This window comes from Apium graveolens, chromosome 4 (genome assembly GCF_009905375.1).
Source record: "Apium graveolens cultivar Ventura chromosome 4, ASM990537v1, whole genome shotgun sequence".
NCBI classification, from domain to species: domain Eukaryota; kingdom Viridiplantae; phylum Streptophyta; class Magnoliopsida; order Apiales; family Apiaceae; genus Apium; species Apium graveolens.
Window position 1 is genome coordinate 314,935,022 of NC_133650.1, and position 23,714 is coordinate 314,958,735.

The 23,714-nt window shown below is 31.9% G+C and overlaps 3 protein-coding genes across 7 annotated transcripts; all 3 read right to left on the reverse strand.

Moving 5' to 3' along the window:
- Positions 1 to 1,448: 1,448 nt before the first annotated feature.
- On the reverse strand, positions 1,449 to 5,921 carry LOC141721847 (uncharacterized). Of its 3 annotated transcripts, XM_074524975.1 has the most exons (7): positions 5,801 to 5,817; positions 4,684 to 4,794; positions 3,394 to 3,836; positions 3,195 to 3,307; positions 2,881 to 3,116; positions 1,931 to 2,776; positions 1,449 to 1,805 (listed from the first exon to the last, which is right to left on the reverse strand). In XM_074524975.1, the coding sequence occupies exons 3-7, from the start codon at positions 3,503 to 3,505 to the stop codon at positions 1,769 to 1,771; spliced, it is 1,344 nt and encodes a 447-aa protein (XP_074381076.1). In that variant the 5' UTR covers positions 3,506 to 3,836; positions 4,684 to 4,794; positions 5,801 to 5,817; the 3' UTR covers positions 1,449 to 1,768. The 3 variants fall into 3 exon arrangements, with proteins under 3 accessions (XP_074381076.1, XP_074381077.1, XP_074381078.1); XM_074524976.1 differs by lacking the exon at positions 3,394 to 3,836 and having other exon boundaries at positions 5,801 to 5,921; XM_074524977.1 differs by having other exon boundaries at positions 3,524 to 4,794; positions 5,801 to 5,848.
- A 7,822-nt stretch (positions 5,922 to 13,743) lies between these two features.
- On the reverse strand, positions 13,744 to 17,112 carry LOC141720249 (uncharacterized). Its single transcript, XM_074522598.1, has 6 exons — positions 16,983 to 17,112; positions 16,630 to 16,882; positions 16,067 to 16,516; positions 15,865 to 15,964; positions 15,586 to 15,808; positions 13,744 to 15,383 (listed from the first exon to the last, which is right to left on the reverse strand). Exons 1-6 carry the CDS (start codon positions 17,110 to 17,112, stop codon positions 13,744 to 13,746), a joined length of 2,796 nt encoding a protein of 931 aa, XP_074378699.1.
- Positions 16,896 to 20,571, reverse strand: LOC141717374 (uncharacterized). 3 transcript variants are annotated; one of them, XM_074519439.1, is made up of 9 exons: positions 20,518 to 20,571; positions 20,112 to 20,165; positions 19,949 to 20,002; positions 19,447 to 19,551; positions 19,288 to 19,353; positions 19,089 to 19,161; positions 18,862 to 19,005; positions 17,546 to 18,773; positions 16,896 to 17,441 (listed from the first exon to the last, which is right to left on the reverse strand). In XM_074519439.1, the coding sequence occupies exons 8-9, from the start codon at positions 18,192 to 18,194 to the stop codon at positions 17,116 to 17,118; spliced, it is 975 nt and encodes a 324-aa protein (XP_074375540.1). In that variant the 5' UTR covers positions 18,195 to 18,773; positions 18,862 to 19,005; positions 19,089 to 19,161; positions 19,288 to 19,353; positions 19,447 to 19,551; positions 19,949 to 20,002; positions 20,112 to 20,165; positions 20,518 to 20,571; the 3' UTR covers positions 16,896 to 17,115. The 3 variants fall into 3 exon arrangements, with proteins under 3 accessions (XP_074375540.1, XP_074375539.1, XP_074375541.1); XM_074519438.1 differs by having other exon boundaries at positions 19,089 to 19,208; XM_074519440.1 differs by having other exon boundaries at positions 19,089 to 19,208; positions 20,441 to 20,531.
- Positions 20,572 to 23,714: the final 3,143 nt, after the last annotated feature.

Here is a 23,714-nt window from a genome sequence, read left to right on the forward strand (position 1 = left end):
AACTCTTGACAAAACCGACTATCCCCATAAAGCATGTATCTACCTCCTGAAAGACCCCCTGTCCTTATTAATGTTGGCATATTTATGCTAAGCCCCATCCTGCACATTCAGTGAATCTAAGAGATATGATAATTGAACTGCATTATATACTTTATATACTTTTTATTAATAACGGAACCGGAACACAAAAAAACTGTTTGGCTAAGAGCATATAAGTTTTATAAGCTTGTAAGTACTCGTGGAGAAATATTTGTGTACCTAAATTATAAGTCGAATTTTCAATTTATAAGCAATGACAAACTTTTTCTCAACGTATTTTCATTTTTTGTCTTTTTAGTATCTTAAGTTTAAAAAATATTTTTTAAATGTTAATCTAATCTAAAATTCATGAAATAATATAATTATATTTAAAATTTATTTATTTTGATTTATTCAGACAAAAAAATATGACTTATAATTGAAATTATCCAAATAACTCATTTATTCATTTTAAATCATATGCTACTTATTTTAAAAAAATTCAAATGGGCACAAATTAATAAACTACCAAATTTTAATTATCACTATGTAAATTAAATAATTATTTTTCAAACTTGACCCCAATCTATTTTGTCCTATCGATTATCGTTCTCGTGTATCCAATCAATTAATCGCACAAATCGTGGAAGTTGCTTAAGCGAAAATAAAAGAGCTGGGAAGGGAAAAGGCGAAAAGAAGCTAAATGGAAGGTTTCGCCTGCTCACTCAATGATCGTTTAGTAGATGGGAAATGGAGTGCATAACCCCATTAGAATTTAGAAATAGGGGCGAGTTCTACACAAGCTCGTAAGTGAAACATTCAGTCCCCGTTTTGAGCAAGATTTTGGGATTCGGATTTTTATACAACATACCGTTAATTAACGAGATGAAATAAGGCGAGTTTATATCAAAATGAGTCCGTATCAAACTAAGTTAGTAGAGTATCTGAGAACAAAATAGGGGTCGCAGACACAACCCGGAGGCTTCATTAACCAATAAACTTATTTAATAATTATAGTATGTATAATTGATTTATTAAAATTAAAGTATGAAAATAATGTGTAGTAAAAAATGGGTAGACTCCCCTACTGCCCAGTTATTGCTGCTGTGTTCACAATTCATATCAGTGCAAATTCTCACCAATGACCAATTTCTATCAACTTTTAGCATGACAGTTCAACGCGACTTAATTCCAGTTTTAGAAACTCAACTACCTAGCAAATAATTGAAACACATATATCTTAAAAAAAATATTGGCATTTTAACATTACTGATTTGCTAATTCACAATAAAAAACCTTCAAAAATTATGATATTAAATTTTCTGTAATTGAAACTTGTAAGATACTGAATTTGTACTTTTTCGTAACTTTTGGTTAATAGACCGTTCTTTCAGAGTTGTTCTAGAGGTATAAGACCCTAGGATAGTAGATCAGCCATGGCTCTGGAGAAAATTTACTAAAACAAGTTTACACCATTTTCAATTATAAGGAGACTACAACAATGAAACAACTAAAGGAGCAAATGAAACAGTTGCTGGTTCTACACCCCAGATGATCAGTCCGGTACCAAATGATAAAATCTATTACATTGGTAACAAGCTAGATGACTACATAATTCTTAAAAGACTAATGGAACCATCAGTTCTTAGATGCATAATTTTCCTGCACTAACTTTTAATGAGAGTTCTTTAAGTTGCAACATGATTTGTGTTTATCCTACCAAGACAACTGTTTCAAGTTTCTGCTTGCATCAAGACTGTGATCTCTCCCGTGCAGGCGGTGACCGGCTGCATTAATTAAGAGCACGGGAAAAGAAAATCAATGTATTTGCAAAACGAAAAATGCTCCGCTCACATTTTAAGAGCAAACTAGACAATATATGCATAAAACCTGGAATTAAAAAGATGCTTACCTGCTATATCGATCATGCATTGGGCTTTCTCCTCCACTGTATCCAGGACTGTCCCCAGTTTCAGGCTTGGCATCTGGACTACCTTCATGATTGTAACCATCAGGGCTAACATTCTCTGTTTGAGGACTTGGACTGTGGCCTTGATCATACTCAGGACTAAGCCTCTCTCTTGGGCTGGACCGACGAACAGGGTCAGGGCTAACCAAATCTCTTTGAGGACTAGTGATGCGCCCATGGCCATAGTTGGAGACTCTCTCCCTCCCATTTGGAGAACTTGGACTCTGAACCACAACGTAGTCAGCTCTCCTTCCCCTTCTGTCAGGACTACCACCACGGCCATAGTCAGGTTTTCTGTCTCCTCCAACAGGACTCCTACTGCCAAGACCAAAATTAGATCTCCTTTCCCTTCCATTAGGACTCCTGCTACCACCACGGCCATAGTCAGGTTTTCTGTCTCCTCCAACAGGACTCCTACTGCCACGACCAAAATCAGATCTCCTTTCCCTTCCAATAGGACTTCTGCTACCACCACGGCCATAGTCAGACTTCCTCTCCCTTCCATTAGGGCTCACACTACCTCCACGACCAGAAGACTTCCTCACCCTACCATTAGGTGTGCCACTACCTCCACGACCATAATCAGGACTTGCACGTTCTTTACGATAGGGACTAGGGCTACGACCACGACCAGGACCATGGCTATAATCAGGACTCCCCCTCTCTCTCTTAGAGGGGCTTGGAGACCGTCCCCTATCATCATTTCTCCTCCGTGGAGACCTATCACGAACTCTATCGTCATCATCTTTTATCGCATATTCCACCGAAATAACCCGGTCCATCAACTTGCTGCACATTAGAAGATGGTGATTAACTATCTACAATTAAAAATATCCAAGTCATTAAAGATGATTATGACTAAAGATAAATCAACCCTGGACAAGTAAGCTCGCCTCATATTAGTTGCTTCTAAAGCTTTGATGGCATCTTCCTGTGCTTCAAACTGGATGAATGCAAAATTCTTTCTGATCCTAATGTTCAATATCTTCCCATATGGATCAAAATGCCTCTCCAAATCCCGTGTCCTTGTATGATATGGATCAAAGTTTATAACAAACAAAGTCTTCGAGGGCCTCATGTTAGCTGAGGGTCTCCTAGAGTTCTCGGGCTTTCGCGTACTACGTTCTTGCTATAGAACAGTAACTGTTTATAAAAGGTGCTAGAAAATTAAACAGGCAGTGCAAAGAGATTATAACAGAGTCATTACCTTTGTCCACTCTACACGAAGCCGACGACCTTTTCTACCAAACTCCAGATTGTCAAGTTTTCTGATTGCGTACTCAGCATCTCCCTCGTCCTCCATGTAAACAAATGCAAACCCTATAAAATAATATGGAGCATCAGAACAAAATCAGATAGAATTTATTCATCAAGTCACGTAAGCAAATGAGAAGAAAGCTAAGAACCTCTTGATGAAATAAATTTTTTCACTGGGAAAGCAGTTTTCACTTGAAATACAAAAGGTGTGAAAAATTTGACCTGCCATAAATATACCACTTTTTCAAATCTAGAGACCATAAAAAATCAGCAACAGACCTTGAGAGATGAACTAAGTGACGTTCATGGGACAAGAATCCAAACGAAGAAGTCTCATGGTAGGACAATGAAAACATAGTGACCTCTCCATGATTCTGTTGCCTCTGCTTTGAGGTTGTATGTCTGAAATGAAGGTTGGGCAAAAGGCACGGAAAGAAAGGATGGCAAGTGTCTGAGAATATTGTGTAATAGTCATGCCATAATGAACCGATGTGGCACTTCTTGAATACAAGAAGCGGAGGCACTTCATGGCAATGAAATGTAGCATGGTGTTAACATCAGCCAGGAATTGTCGGATATATTGAATGTAATCCTGTGCCAAAGAACTAGTTGAGTATGGGGGTTTTACACTTTAAAAACATAATTTTTCTCTTAAACATATCTCAAAACCCCACTGTAACTCAACGAGGAAGCCTGCTAATTCTGCCGCATTGTTGAATGATCTGGATTGTCTAGCGACCATATTATTGGCTGGAAACATTAAGAAGATACCTTGCAAGCTGAATGTTGAATGGCCTTGCTGCTTATGAGTAGTGGCTTTGATTCGTTATATTAAGCCAAGTTGATTTAGCAGTTTTCTGTTTTATTTATTTGCACTCTAGGAAATAAATTTTAGACAGTTAAACAAGTTAGATTTAAGTGTTTAAATGTCTCATCTCTACTAATATAGCTCAGCACAGACCAAGCTAGCACCAACCACGTTGATGACAAATGCCACTATATTTCACAATCTACTCATCCCATATATGATATATTGTACTATGCCTATAAAAGATACTCCTTACCTTCGAAACTAGAAATCCAACAAGATTCAGGACCGCTGCTATAGGCATATAGAACCCAATTCTTGCATATACATGGTAACTCAGCCGCTCAAATTATAATTTTCAACTCAAGCATATGTCAAGGTAATATGTGAATGGTAGATTAATTTGAGTGAACAGTAGATTCGTAAGCACAAGATGCAAGTATACTTTCTTTATCTTGCGAGTAAAAGAGGTTTTCCAGCTTGCAATTGCGGTTACGGTACAAATAGTTATTAAACATAAAAGACAACACAGAGTAGAAGTTAAAAATATGCCTGAGCAAAAGGGATAAGAAAAAACTATAATCAACAAAAGAAGGAACTATAAAGAAGATTCGAAGACTAAAAAAGTTACCAGACTTCATATCAACACGATCAACCTTCCCATATTTTCTGAAAAGCCTCTCCAAATCAGATTGACGTGCATCATATTCAAAATTACCACAAAAAATGGGCTTCATTACACCTAAAACAATTAAGACAAATTTCTATGACATTCACGAAGAAGATATTCAAAAGAACATTAATATGAACCTTTAAAGCATATTTACAATATGCTACAAAGCTTAGATCAACTTGAACATACTAACTACTTAAAAAAGAAATAGTTAAACATACTACTTTAATTCTTTAATACAGGTGACAGGTCTAACAAAGTAAACCAACCCGTAACTATCAACCAAGAACAATTAAAATCTAGGTTTTGCCCCTCAATTCTGCGAAACTTGTCAATCTACCTCAAAACTTGGCTTCAAAATTCTAGATTTTTATCTGTTAATTGATACATACTTGTTCCTACGAGGCTACGAAAACAATACAAGGGTACAAGACACTGAAAACAATCTCCTTAGAGAAGTCCTCAATAATTTAAATTTTCCGGTCAAAAATTAGAAATCCTAGCAACACTAACATTCCAACCAAACAAATAACAACACCTACGCACAAAATATCAAAGTACAAGACAGAAAGAACAACCTACACCTGCTTTGTAAAGTTCACACAAACTACCGATACTGACATTTTAACCAAAATACATAACTACACCACCGATGCCTAAACGTAACAACCACAACTTCTTCACAATTCACCACAGACATAAATTACGCAATTCATGTAACCGGAATGTCACCTAAAGTTCCTAATCACATATACATACATATTCATCAACTATAATTACATAAACACATCTCTAACATCAAATTAAACCCTAAAAATGTAAATTCAACTCAAAAACAAAAGTCACCGTCTCTAACAACAGATCGATACAAACTAGACCTAGATCTAACTAATAATTGAACTATAACTACAAATTCAACATCAAAATTGGATAATTACAGGTGAAATTAAGTGAATTTAAAAAATAATTTAAATAACACTCAATTAAAATAACAAATGTCTGATGTTAATGTACAGATCTGAGATTTAATTGAGAATACATACAAAATATTGTATGTATATGTATAAGATTTTACCTTTTGAATGTAGGAGAGCTAGGACGCGAACAGAGAAGATAGTGATATGTTTAGACGGCAGATGCAATATAATGTCAGTGAGCGGTTGGTCAGCTAACTAACATGTGCAAGTAAATTTTAGATAAAATTATATCATTACTAGTATATTTGCCCGCTACGCTTGGCGTAAATAATTTATAAAAATAATATTTTTATAATTCTTTTTCTAATAAAGAGTTTTTTTAGTGAATATGTTTTCTAGTTAATCTCATATTATATTAGATTAAAAAAATTATCTTTAATATGATAATAAGTTAAATAAAAAAAAATTTAACAACACAATAGGTATTCAAACAACTGGTTTTGGTATTCTAAGAGTAAAAAATTTAATTTGTAATAGTCTAATTTGTAATAAAATCATGACTAATAATTAGTTGCATGTACTGAAAATTTATTTGGATAGAAAGTAGTATTAAATAAATACAAACAAATATTAATTTACGGCCAAATAAGAAATTTTAAACAACATCTAAAAATCAATAAATAATATTATCAAATGCTCTTTTAAAAATAATACAATATATAAATATATATATATATATATTTGTTATTACAATTACATTTTCCATACATTCATAAATTTTTTTTGAGTAAACTATGACTGTATATATACATATATATATAGAATAAACTCTTATTTTTTTAATATTTAAAAATTGCATACATATCTTTTTTGGGTAAAATTAGTTACTTTTACAATTTTAAAACATGTAACCGCTATATTTTTATTTGACTTTACTAAGCAGTAAATAAGAATAAATAAGAGTAGGTGGGGTAGTTTCTGGTTGGTTTTTATTGTCCGAAAATACTTTCAGTTACACAACTTCCTTCGTTTCCATGTATAGAAATTCTCAGAAACTCATCTCCCATTGAAAGTGTTCAAACTCGTAATTTAGTTTGGGGAAAGGATTATATCAAATTAGGTAATACTTCCTTTCTATTAAACTTTAATGAATTACTTTTAACTTCAAATTGTACTGACATTTGCATGTGAATAATTTATCTTTTTTGATGTGTACATTCTTCTTCTATTTTCATACAGACATGGATTGTGAATAGAGTAAGATTAGATTCATATGCCATAATTATGCTTGTTCATACCAATAAGGCCAATTGGTAATATTCTTTCTATTGTCTTGTACTTCAATTCGATTTCTTCAAAAGCCTTTTATAAATTAATTTCGGTGATATGCATTCTTTAATCTACGAATTAAAGTTATTGTCCATCTTTTCATTAATATTCTCGGTGTGTATTGTTCATTGTAGAAATTACCGCTTTTTTCATCTGAGATGTGGATCAAAGTTAACAAAGAAAGTATATCTACATGTGCCATCAAATGCTATATGGTCTGGTCGTATCTCTGAAAACCATGAATATATTGAGGGTTTGGAGGAGATGATGTGCTTTCACAATATTAAACCATATCACGTTGTCATCATGGAGTATAAAAGTGGTGGGAACTTTAATGTAGAAATCTTTAATCCCTACTGTGTTCCAATTAATTATACTTTAGACCACAATGTCCAATTAGGTTAGGCAGAGAAATTGGATGGGATTGCTGAAAAATGTTAAATTTAGTGATTTAGAAGTGGCAAAACTGTTTGAGTGTTACCGCTATAATGCCTACTACAATTTTGTTGGTATGCACACTCTAAGTATCGAGGCAAATCATTTGATAGAAGCATCTGGCCTGAAGGTATATCTTTCTAAAATAAAATTTGGGTAATATCTTTGTGCAATGTTTCAGTTAACATGTTCTTCTTTGAGGTTGAATGAGTTTTTTTTTAATTTTGTAGGTTCTTTCATCACAAGCATGTTCTTCTTTGAGGTTGAATGAGTCTGTGCAGTTTATTGAAATTGGATTTGGTAAATTCTACTGGACCATTTAACTGAAGTGGATGAATGGTAAGGTTTTTTTTGACAAAGGATGGATTCAGTTTGTTCGTAATTGCAATGTTCATGAAGGAGATCAGTTGGTGTTTTCGAAGCAGCTTTCTGGCAATTCATTTAGAGTAGTACTTTTCTCAGAAAATTTATGTGTTGCGCCTTTAAATGATGAAGGTAATGAATGTATCTTTTGTATTTAATTGCCAATTTTCATTCTACTGTTTAATATTTTTTCGTTTATTGTGTACTGTAGATGCTTCATCGAGTATTCGTCCCAAATTTATTAAACTAATGCGTAGGTGTACAATAGAAAATCCTAGCCTGGTATTTGATAGATATTATCGTACTTATATGTTGGATAACCTAAAATCTTTATTGATTTTTCCTAAATAATTTAAAATTTACAGGAAGTGCCTCTTGTTTTTATTCAAAAATTTGGACGTAACCTGAATGGTGGTATTGTAGAGGTTCATCTTGGTGGTGGGAAAGTAATGAACTTCAAATTCTATCCAGCAACACATAATATATTTGGTCTAAAGCGGTTCATGCAGAAATATAGGATTTTATGTAATCACATGTTTGTATTCACTTATATTGGTAGCTGCAAGTTTGAGTTGGAAGTGTATGATTCTCAGTGTGGTACTCATTTCCGTAATGATGATGGTTATTTATGCCTTGATGAATTTGTACCGCCTGAACCTGGATCACAAGTGATTTTCTTATCTAGTGTTAGTGGCACTTTAGTTGAAGGTATTTCTTTTGTTTTCAGTACGAAGCATCATCATTTAGATAATTTTCATACAAATGATGCATTTACCGGTCTTTTCTTTGAAGATGATGATGATGACAAAGAGGAGTTTAATTCTTCACCAGCTAATGTACTCATTGAAGTAGAAGGTACCTTAATTGTAGTTTTCTTCTGTTTAAAGTAGAAACTACACTAAAGTAGAGATATAACATTATATTGGGACTGCTATATTGATTCTTACTGTAAGATAATGCCAATGATGAAACATAGTCTAACTCATTCTCAGGTAATGCAAAATATTAAATTTTAACATTATTACATCATTCTTCTGCAACCACATTATTACATCATTCTTTTTTTTTAATATTTAATGTGAAGTTTATAAACCTTCATTACATTCTTCTTGCAATTTTGTAGAAATTGAGTCGAACATTCGGCTGATTGATATTACCTCTTCTTCAGAGGACACGAATGAAGGTGTGTAACATATCTTCATTACAAAATTAGTATTGTCCACCTCTGTGAAACATACTGAAACTTAGCACATATGCTCTGTAATTTATGTAATACCTGCATCAGAAGCTATAATTTTATGTATTGTTACTACTATTTAAATTATTATATTTCTTTTTTTGGTAGTAGAAAGCACCATCATTCTTACGTATTGACAGAATACTGAATTTGCTACATGTATTCTTCTGAGTAGATGCTGACAATGAGACTCTGGGTTTTCACTCTTCCTCAGATAATGCACAAATTGAAGCAGAAGGTAGCTTATTGTGAGATTTTTTCCAATTTGAAATATACCAAATTTGGACAGCTTACATAATATCTTTAATCATATATCTGTTGTTCTGCTTAGATTATGGCATTAATGAACTGGAGTTGCACTCTTCCTCATGTACTGTATTACATATATTGTTAATTTGCATGAATGAAAACATGTAATAGTAAAGATTGAATTTTTAGCTCTATACATTATTATAACTTTATGTGTTTGTAATATTCCAATTTCTTTTTGGTAATATATTGTAAAGACTTCTCTGTAGAAAGCGACAGTGATATTGAACTGATTGAAAGCAATGAAGGTCTGTAGTAATCTACTTTGTGAAATTAGTGTTTTACACCTCAGTGAAACCTACTGAATAAGAATTAAAATACTCTGTAATTTGTAGATGAAGAACAACAACATATGGTAAATGAAGACATAATTCTTGATGAAGAACTAGCTTCTTTCGTTGTGGTACTGAAAGATTCTCATGTTGCTAATAAATGTCATGGCGCTGTAAGTTTACTAATACTTAAGGAAACAGTATAACAACATTTTCTGTTTTCTATATCTTTTTATAATTATCCAACTCTTGTTATATTGTAGTAGATTGCAACTGCTTTAAGGCCTATATATTCTAACTGGGATAGAAGAACCAACACAACTTTGATATTGGATGGGAGACAATGGGTAGTGCAAGCATTGCAAGTAGCTCGTCAGTGCCATTTTGGAATTGGATGGGATGACTTCATTGGTGATAATGAATTAGCTGCACATACGAAATTGTTATTTGTGTACTTGGGTGAATATTGGTTCGAAGTGTTAGTTATTAATTAGGTAGTTATTTGTGATTTAGTATTGGTATGTAGTAATGAATGGCTAACTTGTGCACTCTTCGATTTGTGATCGTACACATTGTTGGATAAACAAAGATTGTTTTTGCTTCTCTTAAGCAATTGAGTTGTAGACTTTTTTTTTAATATCATGTTCTTTAGTTATAAGGTATTTAATATGAATTAGCTTCTTTTAAACATCAACTCAATTATGAATATGGTGGTAATAATAGTAGTGGCTAATGTCCTGCAATTAGGTAAAATTCGCACAGAGTACTAATGTAAGACAAAAAAAATATTGTCTTAAGCTATTTATATTTGGATAACTTGGTTTCATAAAAATTAATGGTTTTGTTATTTGTATTTTATAAGAATTTAAATAATGTTTTTTTATATAGAATTAATAAGAGAATATTATTAATAGTAACAAAAAATATTTTTAAATTAAAAGTTAAATTAATGAGAAAAGCTAATTTTATTAATATGAAATTAGAAGTACATTGAAGAGTGGCGAATTCATAAGTTGAGATTATTCCAATCGATGAGTTTACTCAATTCCAAGAATTCCTGGATCTATGTACAAAAATAAAAAATGAAGAAGGATTATTTGTATGTTCATTATAGCTATAAAGAATACTCAATTAGATATTAGAGCATTTGTGGGAAGAATATAATATTTCTGATCTGATCCAATTTTAAAATTCTGAAATCTTTATTATATAATTAATAAGAGAACGTAATTAATATAAACAACATTTATTTTTTAACTTAAACTTAAATTAAGGAGCCAAATTCTTTACTAAATTTTAAATAGAATTAAAATGAAGAATCATAAATGCCGAATTCAAAAGCAATTTTATATTTCAAATCAAAGATTTCTTGGACCACTTCAGGAAAAAGTTACCAGGAACATATTGCACTTCAAAATGAATTAATTGACCATTTATGGGAAGAACATACTATTTCGGAAACATTTTATGTTACACAAATCTTTTGATAAACCCTTTTTGATTTTTATCTTTACTCTTAAACATATAAATGCAATTATATTTTTTAGATAAACATATTTGATTTTTATTTGATTTTTAACGTTGCTATGTTATATTTTCCGGACCTTCGATTTTCAATTAAATAACGATTTAAGGCATTATTGGTGTCAAATAACCTTCAACTTACTATTAAAATCTAATAATTTAATATTTATTAGGTTACATATTTAATTTTTTTAGTAAAAAAAGGGACATAAATTTAATTATATCATTTTCAAAAAACTTGTGGTCGTCTCCTCATTACCTATATCTGTTCATTACCTTTAAAAAAAACTATTCATTTTCTATCTCATCATTCACTGAATACATCAAACCTTTGAGGTTCCTTATCTTGGACAACTAAACAGACAATCCAATGCATGTCACACACGTGCCTATTGAGCTTCTCACAAATCTCCTATTAAAGCCAACTTCATCAAACATAATTTTTTACACCAGTTCAGTTAAGCATAGAAATAACAAAACTAAAATTAAAAATTATGAATAAGTAATTCATACCGCTTCTCAGGAAAGGGTATGTTTCTATTACAATCATTACATCGAAACCTTCCATCAACAATATTAACCTTTTTACTGCAACTGATGCATACATTGTCATACCAATTATTCTTTTCTTCAACCTTCTTCACAAAGACTTGACATGAAACATTTTTCTGCAGAGTAATAACTAATAGTGAGTGCATATAACACTTTCAATTAGATGGACAAATATTATAATCTCTAATTCTTTTACATCAATAATGTCTGCTCCCATATTTTTTATTTCCTGCATAGTGTGTAACTTGTTATCAATTTCTTTCACGATATCCATTTCAACCATCCTGCATTAAAACCTATTAATAACAATATAATCTGATATAAATATTAACATAATTTAATTTAATATTGTCAAACCGGTTTTGGAACTCTTTACCACTGAAATGATTAGGTTGCAGATAAAATCTGGTTGTTGGGAAGTTCTTAAGACCTATTTCTCCTGAAATGAAAATTGGTTACATAGTTAATACACAATTCAGTAAGGAGTCAGGGATTGCAATTTAAAGATAAAATAGCAATGAATTACCATCATATTTATTCACTTTAGCATATGCTATAATGACAATTACATGCTCCACTGCAATTTCTTTGAATGCTTTCTCAAAACTTTCAGCAAACTCATTAAAAAAGGTTAGACCAACCACATTATTACAAAATTATCAAATTAGGCAAAAAACTGTCATATATAGGGACATAAATAAAAAGAAAATAAAAAGGTGGAAATGTGCAATTAAGAAGGATATCAATACCTTCCATCTGTTATCTTAAATTTTAAGTGTGACTTTTTCTGATCTTCCTTTGAAAAGACACAACTGGGGTTAGCAGTATCAACTACTCCAATTACATCTACAGAAGCATTTTAAAGACCTTTGAATTAATTGCTCAGAATATATATATAAAAGATACTTATACAGTTGAAATAAATGAAAGATATTTATACCAATCAAATATCGATTATCAGTGACGTATTTGGCCAGATCTTCAAGAGCAAATAAATCAAAGGAGTAGTTAGGTATATTACAGCAGTCTTCCTTCAAATGTTCAAACTTTGTCTCTGAGTCGAAGTATATATGTTTGTCCGTCCTCACTGTTCTGTTAGTTTCATCTCCTTCATACTTCTTAACCTTAAAATTTGAAACAGTATATACATCTCCTTCTTTAAGGTCTTCAGCAAAACCAACAGAAATCTTGTTACTAATAAAAGCATGGATTCTGCAGTTCTATATTCAGAAAAAAAAATAAGTAAATCTATACATTTATTAAACAAATTTTAAATAGAATCATGTGATCAATACCTGATCATCTACAAATATTATGTTGAAACCACGAAATTCATTGTTATTTCGGTTAATGCCTTTCTAAACTACTTGATCCCTAACACATAAGGACCATTCACTCTTTTCAGAGTTCAGATACTGCACACTATCATATTTTTTGAACTTCATCTTAGGTACTTCAGTGAAATTAAAGAAAATATTTTCAACTAACTGAATCTCAAGTTTTTGGCAGAGAAGAAAATTTATAAAACTACCTATAAAATTTTCAGGTTGTAGCTATATATGATAATATTGTATATGCAGTACAATGGTAAATAGTAAAGAAATGAAAGGTCTGTCTTACACAAAAATGGTAAAAGCATTGCCATTTTCCAGCCATCATGACTAAAAAAAAGAAGTAATATAACAAAAAAGGTTAGATCACTGGAGAGATAAGGTTTTACTAAATACATGATAAGAACAAAAAGGGTAAAGGTAAAAATAAGAAAATACATTCAATTTCTCAACACTTCAACATGTGACAACAAAAGTAAGACAATATTACAATATAGCACAAATGGAAGGTTCACAACAGGATCAACATCATAACGAACTATAAACTTAAAATATGTTTAGTAAAAAATTTCTTTTGTAGCAAAAATATTTTCATTCATCCAATTTCAATCCTTTCCAATAACTCACTGGAAAAAACTTATACAATAAAGTATGTAATGGGTAAATAACAAATCAAAAAATGAATTCATCAAATTTATGCATTACAAAAATTAGTTCGTCAACATCCAATAAACGTTTACTAATACTACTCAGATTGCTGGAAGATTATAAAAAACTTCTTTGAAAACAACAATGCACGTTAAATTTGTTGAAGCACCAGTTGGGGAATCGATAAATACTTTCAGTCCGTCTGGAGAGGTAACACGATTGAAGGCAACATAAAGTTGCCCATGCGTAAAAACTAGATTAGGAAGGAAAAGACCAACCCTTTCAAGAGACTGACCTTGTGATTTATTGATGGTCATAGAGTAGCAAATTTGAAGAGGCATTTGCTTCCAAATAAGCTTGAAAGGTAGCTTTGTCTCCGTAGGAATTAACTTCATTCTGGGTATAAAATGTTTCGTGCCAACCGAGGCACCACAAATAACTTCACATTCAACAAATAATTTAAAACACCTAGTAACCATCATTCTAGTACCATTACACAGACCAAGGGTTTGATTCAAATTACGCATTAGCATTACAACAACTCCTTCTTTCAGTTTTAGCTCATTTGGTGGTAGCCCAGGAATATTTATGGAGTTTAAATATTCCGGTGGGAACGCAAAGCTTAAATCAGATACGATACCACCAAAATCTTTAGCCCGATCCACACTAAAATAGGAAATGTATTCCCCAGGAATAGTATCAACAATTGCGGAATTCAAATGAGTGACAACCTGATTTGTAGGAGTTAAAATTGCTCTTTCACTTAGGTAGCGTGGAGACTTGTACATGTTCAAGAAATCAGGATATGTCCATTGGATCATATTGCGCACATCATTTTTCATTTCTGGATCACAGAACTGGGCAGGCACAATAATATCATCTTCTGCAACTTCATAACGACCATTCAAAGGAGGAGAAACTTTACCATTACCAATATCTAGAACCCAATCGACAAAATTCTTAAGGCTCACAACTTCTTCTTCTGATTGACCTTGGTTAAGTCTCATATTCTTCTTTAAAAGGTAAATCTGAGCAATACGCCACAAGTAAGACCTGGTAATACATGCAGAGACAATGTCGCCATGGGACCCTAGGGAAATGACATGAAGAATCTGTCGAAAATCACCACCAAGCAAAACTGTGATACCCCTAAATGGCAGCTCATATTTGCTTGGATGAACCGATCGCATTATGTCTCTTAAAGAACGATCAAGAAATTCAAATGCATAACGGTGCTGCATAGAAGCCTCGTCCCATATAATAAGGCTGGTACATTTTATAAGCCCCGCTATATCCGAATCATGGCCAATGCCACATGATGAATAATCATCAAGAATAATCGAAATTTTGAATCTTGAGTGCGCTGTCTGACCACCAGGCAAAAGTGTCGCAACTATCCCAGAAGAAGCAACAGGGAGTACAATTAGACCCATAGACCTTAGTTTGTAAATAAAAGTTTTCCAAAGAAAAGTTTTACCAAAACCTCCACTACCGTATGCAAAGAATAATCCACCATCATTTTCCTTAACTGATTGAGAAACAACATTGTAAATCTGTAATTGTTCAGGATAACATTTTGGGAATAGCTTATCAAACTCTGCTACCATCTCGGACATGTTGTAACTGGTTTCATCTATAACTAAATTATTCAAACCAGTCTGCAAGTAACTTCGAGGGGGTATCGGTAATTGCTTAAAATATTCTAGAGATTTTACAATACAACGTAGCAATTTATCCATCTCTGCATAAATTTTAAATAAAAAATTAAAACTAAAACATCACAATTGTGTTCAAGCCATACGATGAATTATGTACAATATCATTATAAATACAAATGGATAACAATATAATAGAGCAGAAAATAATACACGAACAAACCTACACGAACAAACCTGCCAAAGCATAAAACTGTGGCTACTTCTCATTTAAAATTGATTACAAACCACCAGATCTGTCTCTACGAACCAGACTAATGTGATCAATCACGTTCTTCCAATGCTCATTCCACAGATGTTGGATATCTGTGACTTGACAATTAACAATAATATGCACAAACAAATGGCGAATCTGAACCGGAAAACCTGATTTAGTAGCATCTGACAAAACCTCATGCCATTCATTATCATCATCCAGCAAGCCATAATGACGACATGCATCTTGAAAGTTCTGTATTGCAAACCATTAACTATCTTTAGATTATCAAATGAAGTAGGACCACGAACTTTTGACAGCAACAGTCGTAAAAACCACAATTCACCGGCACTGTGATGTGTATACAAAAGACGACTAGTCTGTTTCCCCCTTTTATTGTGGTGTCCATATCTGATCCGTATCATTCCAAACATAAAATTGGGGAATTTCATCATAAGTGTATTGACGGGCAAGAGGATCGGTGCGATTCAGTTAAAAAATGCTTCCAGTGACCTGTGGAAGTACTTCTCACGGTTGACTACTTTTTCAAGACACTCTTGCTCCCGAAAGGTACAGCTCCTCTCACCAGGAAAATGGAATGATAAACGATGAACAGATTTGGATCGATGATGTATTGGAAAACTAAAAATCCGATTAGCAGCCTCGGATGCACATATATAACGTCCATCAAAATACTCATTTATCTCATCAACTGCCTCATCAGATTTCTCTGTGTTCCCTCCATTTTGACCTGTTATTTCAACAGTAACACGATCGTGTCCTTTAAGACAATACTTGAATAAGTACTTTAAGCTACGTGCATGGCAACAAATCTCAACATTCATGTGGCACTGGTATTTGACTAACAAATCGCGGCTATATGGAACTACCCATTGATTATCAAGATTACATTTTCCTTTAGAAACAGTAATGCTGGTTTTACGACGTTTGTAAATTGGAAAACTGGATTGGTCAAAAGATGTTTGAGCTTGATACATGTCATAATTATTAAATAGTCAGGACAAATGAAATCATATACATCAACATTAAATATTTTATTCATTTTTCTTACTTACTTCTTCGGGAAATGCTTCGTACATTTAAATTCCTTCATACACACACATTTGAGATTATCAATTCTACAAGGCCCATGAATTATAAAAGATTGCACAACAGCATAACCTACATGGTCTGTTTCAGGATCAGAAAGTTCAGCAGATACATATTTATCAGCATTGTTAGTCAAATTCTTTTTAGACTCAGAATTAAGCCAAATCAACAAATGAACATGAAGAAGTCCATGCTTATGAAATTCAACTACATACATCACTGAAATGGAAAATATATGATAAAAGTCGGAAATTAAATTTAATAAATAACAGTAAACAGGTTACATACACATATATTTAGTTACAAAATTAAGTAATACCTCCAATACATACTCCAAAGTAATGTTTGGTCTTTATGTCATCTAGCAACTGCTCCAGTTTCAAGTGGAACACACGTGATATTATATCTGGAGAATCAGAATCAGAACAACCAGGTAATTTCTTCATCATTTCTTATATTTCATTCCATTGAGAATTACATGTCATCGTTAGAAATATGTCAGGGTGACCAGCAACACGACAAACGGCAAGAGCATCTTTAAAATTCTGCTGCATATATCTTTTAGATCCCATGAAATTTGCTGGAAGAACAAAACCTTTCCCAGTGGTGGTTGAATCCAAGTTTCCATTCCTTACCTTCTTCGCTATATTAATATAAAGATCATTCCTAAGAATGGTCTGATGAGTACGCAACCACCAGAGACGCGATTGCTCAATACATGAAAAATCATCAACTACATACTGCTGGAACAATCTACCGCTCAATCGAACTTGTAATCCTGTTTGTATTAAAAATCTAATATTTGTAAGAATAAAGAACAATAACCTATATTGTAATTTGAAATTGAAAAAATTTAAATAAGAAATTTTATTCCAACAATACCTTCATTCAGGCGTACTTGTAACTTGTAAGCAAAATACTCTTTCATTATTATCCGCTTACGTTTCTTCTTAGACTGGTTCTCAGGATCAACATAAGATATTTCATCATGATATCCATCCTCGCCAGCGGGAAACAGAAGTGGGTACTGTAGTTCCATTAGAGATGGAGGAATAGTTAAGATTCTTTCAAGATCTTTATTTTGTTTCTCTAAAATAATGTCATGTTCACCAATAGTGGTTTTTTCATCTCCAACCATTATAATGGCAACTTCATCAGAAGGACCAATATTATTCTCACGCCCACTCTCTGAACGACTTACTTTAATCTTTATCTTCAGGTCTCTTATAGGCTCCTCTCTGAAATGATCACGGGTGTAACGAAATTTGCGAACCAAATGATTAGTATCATCCAACATTCTAATCAACCCTTCAACAATTCCAGTATCTATTTCGTCACCATCATCAACTTTAACCCACTTCGTTCGGTTATCAACCTCGTGCTCACTATCATATACATAAAGTTGACAAAATTTGGGATCTTCTCCTTCATCCAGTATGAGAGTACCGAAAACATGATGATTTTGACCATTAAGCCGATATATGTAAGGAGTTCTGCCACGATTGATAGAGTTATCCACCTTACCACCCATAGATATAAAAGTAAATATGGCATTATGGAGCCTGATGTTTTCTTGAAATGTATGGACTTAGCCTTATTATTGTACAGCTCAAATAGGTATGAAGAAATTGGAGGAGTTTCGGGCAATTTTATTTGACCTTGTCAAAAGTAAATGCTAAACTTAGGCAAACCACGGGTGACATTCTTATTAACCCTCTCTTCTTTCCACATTATAGCACGACACTTGGGACATTCTACATCAGGAGATCCTAAGGTTACATAACCATCTGCTAATCAAAATAGGCTCATAATATTAGACCTAAACAGTGACAAATAAAAAAAATTGTCAAAATAATGTAACAGAGAAAAAACCAGGAATAGCAGCCTCATTCTGCATTTTGTCATTCTTAAAAACATCACTTTCTTCCGAAAAAGCACCTGCATCTTCATCATGGACATATTCTACATTTTTATGAAATAACAATCAGAATTGTTATTAGGCAAGCAAAATAATAGAACATGGATAAAATCTTCTGACCATCATCCCAAGGTAGATCCTCTTCATCATCACTCAAACCATCAACAACATTTTCACCAACCAAATTTTGCTCTGAAACATAAGGTGTTATTACAAATTTAATGAATGTGGTGTTTAAAGGAACAATAGATGCAAAACAAACAATGTATGAACAACAGACCAGCATTCTCATAGTCAACATCAGGAATGGAAGATTCTTCAAACAATCATGAAGCTGATGATGCCGAAATTTCGGGAGCCACAAATCGACTTTGTTTAGTATTTACAATTTGCTCATTCACATATGAATTCCCAACAAAATTACCTGTTAATCAAATCAATTAAAATCTATATACGGAAATTATAGTCAAGTATGCAAAGAATATTTTGGGTAGAGTTTTTCATTACCAACGTTAGACAATTCACGTCCTTTTTCAAAAGTGCCTGCATGGCGTTCATGAACTCTATGAACACTCAGTTTCTTACTTGCCAAAACATAAATTAAACATTATTTAATTGATATGGTACCTAATCAAATACAGATAAAAGATGTAAACAATTTATCGCATTAAATAATTATAATATAAAAAAAATGCAAATTACATACTTCGATTCAATCTGTCAGAAACATCAGAAAGCGGACTTCTAAAAACACCAGAATCATGGATAATATCTGCAAATACATTAAAACGTGTTTCAGTGCATTAATAATGTAATCTATACACCAAGAACATATAATAATTCTCTATTGGTCTAAATACATTACCTTCAGAGAGATTTGATTTGGGTGTCGCTTTCAAGGTATTTACAGGAACATCTTTATTACCTGTGTTTCTTTGGGCATTTTGCTGAGGATTTTGGGATGAGGACTCTGTTGTTGAACAAAAAACACAAATATCATTTCTTCAATCAAAATATCAGATTTAGTCAAACCAACAAAAAGGTTAAACCAAAATATCCAATCATGATAACATGGCAATTGATAATGTCCAACTATAAAATCTGAAGATGTAGTACCAGATTTAGTCATAGAAACATGAATAATGGAAAAATGGAGAGTGATATGTGCATTTAAAACATCCAATCATGATAACATGGCCATTGATAATGTCCAACTATAAAATCTGAAGATGTAGTACCAGATTTAGTTATAAATAACTACATATCTTTCATCATAAATATATAAATTCTTAAAACTGACATTATCAAAACAGTTTATAATAAATGTTCATACAAAAGTAATGAATGAGGATACAGTATTTACACACCAACATTCTCCTTGTTAGCATCATTAGGCTTCATTCGTTTCTTCACAGTGGATCCTAGAAAAAAACACCAGTTTTAGGTATAGAAATTGCAGAGGCTTAACAGAAAAACATCAATTATTCAGCCAAATTCTAGAAATTAAATGAATATCATTTCTTAAAATACCCAAATCAGAGCGAAAAAATTGAAATTATCAAGCTTAAGATGATTGTAAGATGCCTGCAAAACAACACAAAAGTTGTTAGATTTTTAAATTCAGATCTAATGACAACAAACTCAACAAAACATAAACCTCTTTTATTTCCCTTTGTATTTGAAAAATCAATCCCAATAATTATGAAGGTGATGAAAGAAGCACACAATAAACAACAAAACATATAAAAAAAGGAATTCAAAACTTCAAACACAGAAGGTAGCTGGGCATGGTCTAAAGTTTCAAAAAAAATGAATTTAAAACTTCAAAATGAACGAACAGATATAGTAATGGGCACTACCAGGAGACAAAATGGAAGTACTATGCAAAGTCTTCTAACATTGAAAAGGAAAGGAGACAAAAGAAATGAAGTTGTACCCGTGCTTGTTGCTCCCAATTTGCTTGACTGTGTTGGACCACAAAGAGGAGTTGTGCACCTAATAACAAAAAATAGTGGTCCTCATATATGGACAGGTGGCAGAATGTCATAATGTATGCATATATGGATGTAGGAAAGGTAGAAGAGTTGGGATGGCAAAATTGGTAATTATAGGTGAAGTCTTGGGGTAGGGGGTGTAAATGTATACATGCAACATGATTTATATTATAGATAGATTATATAAATCCTTATTATATAATATCGTTCGAGGGGATCTTACCCAGATATCAAAACAATCTCAACCGTTAGATTATAAAAGATAATAAATTACACTTTAGATTATAAAATTAGATATAATAATAAAAGTGTATATACATTGTGACTCATAATTCTTCACAAAACCTTCTATAGCCAACAGTTTTCTAAATTGAATAGAATATATGATTTAAATAAAAAAAGGAGTAGCATCCTAAATTGAATAGAATAATAATGCAAAATTCGTAATTTTTTTTTAATTTCTGGATATTATTTGTTGGACAAAATTTTTAAACCATCACTAAATTAAACATAACTTCGTGGGCTGTAAAATCGTCAAATTCTGATTTTAAAATTAAACGAAACTCGATAATTTTTTTATTTGTTTGACTTTAATTTGATGTTTTTTAGCTATTTCAAATTAATAAACATTTGTTAGATAAAAATAGAAAATTCGTGCATTGCACGTCAAAATATTAAAATGCGTGCATTGCACGTTGAAATATTAAATTTTATATCTGTCTAAAAATAATTTAATTTTAATTTTAATTACTAATATACATTGTACATCTTATATGTATATATGCAACTAATTAAAATTATAAAAAAAGATTACGGAGAAAGATAATGACACACATGTTGTTATCAAGAGCTAAAAGACCTAATACAGAACATGTAGTATAAGAATCCAATGAATGTTAATCAATTACTTAATTTTCCGGCCAAGCAAGAGATTTTCTACACTCCAACGGAATAAGATATTGTTGAGACATTGCTAAGTCAATCAAATAAAAAATTAATTGGAGGCGGATGAAGAAAAGATGATAGTCACAAGATACCTAAAATTCCTACATCTAGCGTTATTCAAATATTACAATCAATAGAGATATTCTTATTGCAACAAGAGGGCGACCATAAAAATGAGGCGAAGACAATTCGGGAGATATTAGATAATGTAAAAGTTATTGGACAATCAAACCTAAAGCAAGTTAGTATCATGAAATATTTTTCTGATTCATAGGGGACATGAAATATATGTATTTAATTGAAATTATCACTTTATGTGAAAATTGGGACCGATGTTTAACACTAAAATTTTCTAAAAAATACTAATTATCACGATAGAGGGGTTATTAATTTTTAATACTGTTCGAGATATTTTATTAATTTAGAGATGTTATCACTTTAGAGAGTATTAATTTATAGAGAAGTCCAAAGAGATATAGACAAGTCAAAATCTACTTGTATATAAAAATTTTGTACTTAGTTTGCAATAAAAAATGACTAAATATGTAAAAAAAAGCAATGTTTTCTAAAAGATAATTGAAATAATTTTTACTTGCATTCAAGGTTGCTTTTCGTTATATTCGAGATTGTGCAATTGCATCTGATTATATTGAGTTGTAAAAGTTTATTATTGAAAATAAATTAAAAAAATATATTGTTACGAATAAAAAAATTTAAAATGTATTTTTTTTCAAAAATAGTTTGAAAATCATATTAAAAAATGTGTTATGTGTGCGCATCATCTCGAAACTATTATTATCCTCATCTATCTTTCATTTCAACACTCTTGTTTCTCCCGTTTATCTCCCAATTTCTTTTTCTGTCAATAAACAAATACAACTACAACTAAACAAATTTATGATACATCATATATGCACAATTATACAACCACATCTTAATCGTCATGCTATCGATCCATCTCGCCATCCTCACCGAATAACAAAAAAACAAAATCCTAAGTCTAGTTACAACTAACCTCAAGTATGCTTTCAATGCTACGATGCTTGAATTGATGATTTTTAAAACTTTCTTTTAAGACATAGATATTATATGTATATGAATATTAATATTAATGTGTGTGTGTATTATTTTGCAAATAAATAATGTTTTACAATGAAAAACTCGTGCATCGTTATATAACCTAATATTATTAAAAGAAAAGTAAAAAAAAATCATAGGCTTATTTATTTTATATTTATTTTAACATACCTAATTAATTTTAAAAACCATTTTAATTTAAAACCATTTTAATTAATATAATTAAAATAATGTATTTAGGACCTACTTATTTGGAAAACACATATGAACGCAATTAATTTTTAAAAGTTCTATTTTAACTAGCCTGTATATTAAAAAATATATATTATAATTAAAATGCATCTGAGCATTCCAATTTCAAAATCATCTGAGTTTTAACAGACAATTAAGAAAGTTTTACAACCTTCTCGGAAAAATCCATCAACATATTGTACATGACGGTGTTATCATCTCTCCTATCTCGTGGTTTAGAAAGACTAACTTACATCCTGTAGCTAGCAAGATGATAAAAATATATAGCTAATACAAGTATGTCTGGAGGAATCGATATATTGATTAACTCACCAAAGCTTTTGGTATTACAACTTAAATAGAAAACTGATTACACATAATGCTCCTAAAAACAAGGAATTAAAATCAAACTGCATCCTACCATATCTTCATAACTTCCTAATTTGTCTTTACTAATTGAGACTTATTCAAACCAATATTACTTCCTAATTTATTTAATTTCAACACAAGTTTAGATTAAATTAATTCCAACAATCTCTCCCTTCATCTAAACTTATTTGACTAAACTCTTCACTCCGAGTAGCATCCTCATCTCTTCAAATTTAGCTGTTGTTAACGGCTTGGTTAAGACATCTGCCCTCTGCTCCTGTGTATTCACATACTTCACTTCGATCTCTCCCCGTTCCACGTAATCTCTAATAAAATGGAACCTCATATCTATATGTTTGCTCCTTCCATTAACAATCGGATTCTTAGTTAAGTTTATCACGGATTTGTTATCCACATATATCACGCATATCTGCAATCTGCTTCATCAGGTTTTGTAACCATATTCCTTGAGTGGCTGCTGCAATGACAACCATAAACTCCGCTTCGCATGATGACA

What these genes read in the sequence shown, in the direction of transcription:
- LOC141721847 (XM_074524975.1), bottom strand. Translation starts at nt 3,505, where the DNA reads ATGGTCTCTAGATTTGAAAAAGTGGTATATTTATGGCAGGTCAAATTT. An exon ending in TTAGAAGCAACTAATATGAG is followed by an intron (nt 2,777 to 2,880) that starts GCGAGCTTACTT and finishes TCTAATGTGCAG; the next exon opens with CAAGTTGATGGACCGGGTTA. An exon ending in ATGCATGATCGATATAGCAG is followed by an intron (nt 1,806 to 1,930) that starts GTAAGCATCTTT and finishes TAATTAATGCAG; the next exon opens with CCGGTCACCGCCTGCACGGG.
- LOC141720249 (XM_074522598.1), bottom strand. Translation starts at nt 17,112, where the DNA reads ATGATGAAGAAATTACCTGGTTGTTCTGATTCTGATTCTCCAGATATA. An exon ending in ACGAAGCATTTCCCGAAGAA is followed by an intron (nt 16,517 to 16,629) that starts GTAAGTAAGAAA and finishes TGACCAATCCAG; the next exon opens with TTTTCCAATTTACAAACGTC. An exon ending in CGTGAGAAGTACTTCCACAG is followed by an intron (nt 15,965 to 16,066) that starts GTCACTGGAAGC and finishes GATACGGATCAG; the next exon opens with ATATGGACACCACAATAAAA.
- LOC141717374 (XM_074519439.1), bottom strand. Translation starts at nt 18,194, where the DNA reads ATGGGTGGTAAGGTGGATAACTCTATCAATCGTGGCAGAACTCCTTAC. An exon ending in ACAAGTACGCCTGAATGAAG is followed by an intron (nt 17,442 to 17,545) that starts GTATTGTTGGAA and finishes TAATACAAACAG; the next exon opens with GATTACAAGTTCGATTGAGC.